The following is a 4,852-nucleotide window of genomic DNA, read 5'->3' as shown; positions in this document are numbered from 1 at the left end:
CCCGCGCCCCCGGCCCAACCCGGCCCGGCCCGATGCGGCGGAAGCAGAAGCGGCTGCTGCAGGCGCTGGGGCTGGCGCTGGCCGCCCTCGTCTTCCTGCCCAACGTGGGGCTGTGGTCCCTCGCCCGCGACCCGCGCCCGCCCCACGGCGCCGCCAGCCCCGCGCAGGTGAGCCGGGGGGCCACGGCCTTGTAGACCTGAGGTGGAAGTGATTGGGGGGGCAGAGGACCAGCCCCTACAGGGGTGGAGGAGGCTGTGTTCGTGCACAGCGTTCGCGGGAGCTGCACCTACAGGGGGTTGATTAGGGATAGCTGCCCCTGTAAGGGTGGGGAGGGGGCAGCGCTTTCTATAGGTGAAGGAGGACGTGCCCCAATAGGGGGGTTGGGGATGTGCCCCTGTAGGGGAGAAGGTGGGGGCTGTGTCCCTCTAGAGCTGCCGCTATGGGTGAGAGGGGTCCTGAGGGGATGGGGGATGTACGGGGAGGGGGCAGGGTCTGCCTCTGTGGGTGCGTGCATGGGAAGGGGGCTGCAAGCGGTGCCGGGGTTGCGGGCCTGCGAGGTGCAGCCCTTTTCCTGCGTGAGGGTGACGGACGATTACCCCCCCGCTCCGGCTGAGGCTGGCGGGGAGACGGACCGTGCCCTCTTTCCTTTTGCTTTGCTTGTGGGAGCGAGGGCAGAAAAGCTGCCCCCCAGCCGGCCTGCCAAGGGCCCCCCCATCCCTCACTTCCCCTAGGGATGTGGGAGCTCGCTGGTGGGCCCTGTGCCCCCTGCCTCCGGCCGTCCCTGGGGCTGGGGGAGCAGGGGAGGTCTCTGGGGCCTGTCTCTGAGAGGTGGTGGTACCCGATGCCCCTCTCCAAGCTCCATCACCCCTATGGGGAAGGCAGGGGTGGAGGTTGGTGCTGCTTTGCTCTGGCTGGCATTTTGGGGGTCCCCAAGCCTGAAGCTCCCTCCTGGGTTTCTCTCCTCTCCCATTCCGGCCGTGGCCCGACAGTGGGTCAGGGCTCCCGGATGTCTCTGCATGCTGTCACTGGGAGTCCCCCCTGTGCAGAGCCGCTTCAACTCCGTCCTCCATCCTTCAACGTCGTCTCAGTCCTTGCGTCCCTGGAGACTTGCTCGCAGGGCCGTATGAGCGGGCAAGAGCAGTCCAAAAGGAAGCCGATTGCAGACCGGAGCATCCAGCTAGGAGGGGGCAAGGGCTGGTTGCAGTCGTGCCCCCGGGACTGTTCCCAGCTGCTAGTGAGGTGGGGCGGTCTGTGTCGGGGCCTGTAGCCAGTGCCCCGTGGCATGTGAACGTGTAGGGACTTTGCAAGCAGCCCTGAGGGGTTTTTTAGGATGATACCCAATTAATATTGCATGTCTGGAGTGCTTAGCGCTGCTGCCTTATCACTTGTGTTTCTGTTGCAAGTCGTGACTCCGTTTTGCCGAGCACTGTGATAAACTCCAGCCCTTGCTCTACAGCTTCACATCGTCTGTGGAGTGGTGTAATGTGAGATCCTGTCCCCCCTTGGAGAAGGGAAGATTTGCCTTGATCCTCAGGGAAGTCTTCATAGGTCCTTACTGGAACATAAGAGTTAACTGGAGTTCAGTCTTCAGAGGCTGAAAAAACCGTGCGAATTAAGGTGGCTTTTTATTTTGGCCTTTCAAAATCATCTCAGTAGCATGGCTCAGTGTTGGACTAGCAATAAGCCCTTTCAGTTCCTTCCTCTGTCATTCAGTTTTTCTTGTTGCAAGGCTTCTGTGCTCCCTGGACTGAGCAGTGGAGTTGATGCTTTGCATTCTCCTCCTGCTAATTTTTTTACACTTATTTTTCTGACAAATGTCACTAAATTTAGCCTTGCCTTTAGCTTGGATGGCGTGCTGTGGAGGACAGGAATGGTTTTGGCACTAGTGTTGACAGGCCCTGGGACATCTTGGTAACCGCCGAATAGTAGCGCCCACAGCAGGCTTGTCATTTTATCTAACAGAAAACCCATTTTCCCTGTCCCACGTTGTTCACGATCTTAATTTGTGGCCAGCTTCATTTATTTTTAATTCCTGTAAATTAGTCTGTCTGTCTGTCTGTCTGTCTTTCTTTCTAAGGCAGAAAAACAGAAGGGGAAATCCTGCACACGGAGGGAGGGCAAAGGCTATATAACCTGTCTTGCCGTATATACCGTAATTGGAAATATGTTTGTGGTTTAAATCAAATCCCAGAGTGGTGAGAGTTTATAGGGAGGATGGAGTACGTGCTCTGTCCTGCAAGCATCTGCATTTATATTCTCATCGCTCTGTTGACTCCAGGGGGGAAAGTCGGAGTCAAGTTGGGGGAAGATGTCCGTTTTGGCAGAATCAGGCCTTAAGGAATCGATTGCTCCAACTATAAGGAGGGGGGAAGAATTGCCCATGAGGATAAAGCTGGTTCTGTAGGAGGAAATAACTTGAAGTGAAAGGGAATTAAAACAAAAGCAATGTTTTATGATTGTCACAGATGTGTCCCCTAGCTGATTAGGAAGTTTTATTGGACCAGGGTTCCTTCTCACACTTGCCAGTTGTGACCTCTTCTTATCAGGTTTGATAAGCATTCATGGCCTTTTCTCTTGATTTATCATCTTCCAGCTTGTAAATCAGATAATAGTCCTGATATTATCCAGTGCTGTCTCTTCCTAGAGCCGGGGCAAGGAATTTAAGAGCATGACTTCTAATTATAATCTTGTAGAAGACGGTGGTCCTAAAAATCCAGTAGGCTAGACAGTGGGCAAAAAAGGTTATTTGCCTGTTTCCAGGGTTGATTTGTCTCTCTGTGGCGGCTGATCTGATCAAAAGGCTTTGTGGAATCTGAAACACTTTTTTGATACGATGTGGAAATTAAACTGTTCAATAAAACTTCTGCCTTGTCTCGTTCCCTTTTTTAAAAATTTTTTTGTAAACGCCACCTTCACTAAGTAGTTTTCCATCTTTCACAATAATGGCACAGAAGAAAAACCTTCTCAGCAGCGGTTGGATTAAAAATATAAAAAGCAATTCCTAGAACAAAGATGCAATGCCAGTGATTTTTTTTTAACTTTAAATCATAATGGGGACACATCTGGGTTTCATCTTTGTGCTTCATGTTACCTCTAGAATGGCAACCAATCTGTATAGGGGATTTTACCCTATTTAATCTTTCTAGTGCCGGAGACAAATGCATCAGTAAATTAAGCAATCACAGGCCATGTAAATATGTTCTAGGAAAGATTATGTTAAATTGTTTCCACCTAAATGCCTAGACAGCTAATCGCTTGCACATTTGCATGCGCAGGTGAAACATAAGGCTGGCTGAAAAGAAGGTATTGATTTAATAATGCGGATTAGAACTGCTGGCGTCCTTTTTTTTTGCTGTTGGGTTTGTGCTTTGGAGCTGTGAATGTGAAGGTTTTTTATTATTTTCTGTGGAAGAACAAAGCCGTAAGAAGTCGTGGGTTTTGCAGATGTCACTAGAGACATTGATGTTACGAGTCGTTCTACGACTGCTTGCTCAGAAGCATCCTTGCGCTGTTACGTTGGTATAATTGCTCGTTAGATATTATAAAATCAGTGTATACCTCAGCACCTGTAACAGCAGCGTGCAGGGACTCCTCAGCCTACAGGTGTTCCAGCACTTCTGCCGATAACCAAACAGCGCAAGAGCTCCGCTGCGTTCCTGCTCTAGCATCTTAACTTTAGAAATAAACTCTCGTGCAAATCTCAGGACACCTGCATGGCAAAATTTGTAAGTCTTTGCTGAAGGCAAAAAAGATGCAAGTACAAATATTAGGTGAAACGCTGTAGTTGGCAGAAACAGGGATGCAGATGGGGGTGTGTGTATGTATGTATACCTGCTAAATGCAAAGTATGGTTGACTCACCCACTCTCTCGCTTGCATTTGTAGGCTGCCTGTTACTGCAGCAGAGCCACACTTTTCTGTGCTGCTACGTTGGGGCTGTCGGGATACCTACCTGTGCTCTTGATAGTGCCCCGAAGACTGTCTTCAGCACTTGCTAATCCGCCACTGCTGCTGCACACTGGGTCTGCCCTGACTAGTACAGATTATTGAAGTTCTTCTCTAGTGGGGACACCTTTGTTTCCAGACTCCTGGTCTGCTGGCTAGATATGCAAGCCAGCAATTTGAGTTAGGGCTTCCTATCCTAAGCAGCAAAGAGTACTGCTGATGGTGCCCAGGGTCAATTAGGAATGCTTGTGACCTGTAGTGCAGTAATCCCCCCTTATTACCCTCTTGGCTTTGTGGCCTGCTCACATACACTGGGTAAAACCTGGCCAAGAACCTATTCTCAAAAAGTCCCAATTGGGGAACCTACTTGCACTTCTTTGAGATACCAGATCTGTCGCATATGGAGGGAACTTGTTTTTTTCTTTTTTAAATGCTGACTCTTTTCCGTTCTGGTTTTATATACTTTAGTGGGGGGGGTGAGGTTCAGGGCATGAAAACTCGCTTTGTAAAATTTGTATTTAGAATAGCCAAATAGGATGATGATAGCAAATTGTCTACCCTGCAGTCTCTGTATCTTCTATTACTTACTTGTGCGTACACTTTAGAGAGCAGCCCTGTAGCTGGCTGTAGCTATAACAAGTAGTCCATGAATTCAGCGGCATGTGATAAAACTACATAAATCACACAGGTGATTATTCAGAGTGGTGCCCTCTGCTGTTAGCTTGAAAGAGTAAAGCAAGATGCATCCACTTTCAGCTAGTTTGTCAGGACATGTATAAATGAGTTAATTGAAACGTCATCATTGAAAGTAAGGAGCTTTTCCCGATGAGTTTGAGATTGCAAGCTGTAGGCTGTGGTAGAAGAGATGTTTTAAGCTGTATAGTGGCAACAATGTCCTTCTGACCAGG

At 49.6% G+C, this 4,852-nt stretch overlaps 1 protein-coding gene across 1 annotated transcript in view; it reads left to right on the top strand.

Annotated features, from left to right (window-relative positions):
• Nucleotides 1–8: 8 nt before the first annotated feature.
• The window catches only part of GALNT10 (polypeptide N-acetylgalactosaminyltransferase 10), a 125,922-nt gene continuing 121,078 nt past the window's right edge, over nucleotides 9–4,852 (top strand). The window contains exon 1 of the mRNA XM_019506098.1: nucleotides 9–167. Within this exon, the coding sequence (XP_019361643.1) occupies nucleotides 33–167 (135 nt within the window). The 5' untranslated portion in view covers nucleotides 9–32. The remainder of the gene's footprint in view (nucleotides 168–4,852) is intronic.

This window comes from Gavialis gangeticus, unplaced genomic scaffold, assembly GCF_001723915.1.
Source record: "Gavialis gangeticus isolate Ggan-Ray unplaced genomic scaffold, GavGan_comp1, whole genome shotgun sequence".
Lineage (NCBI taxonomy): Eukaryota > Metazoa > Chordata > Crocodylia > Gavialidae > Gavialis > Gavialis gangeticus.
This window is presented reverse-complemented; position numbering and strand designations above follow the sequence as displayed.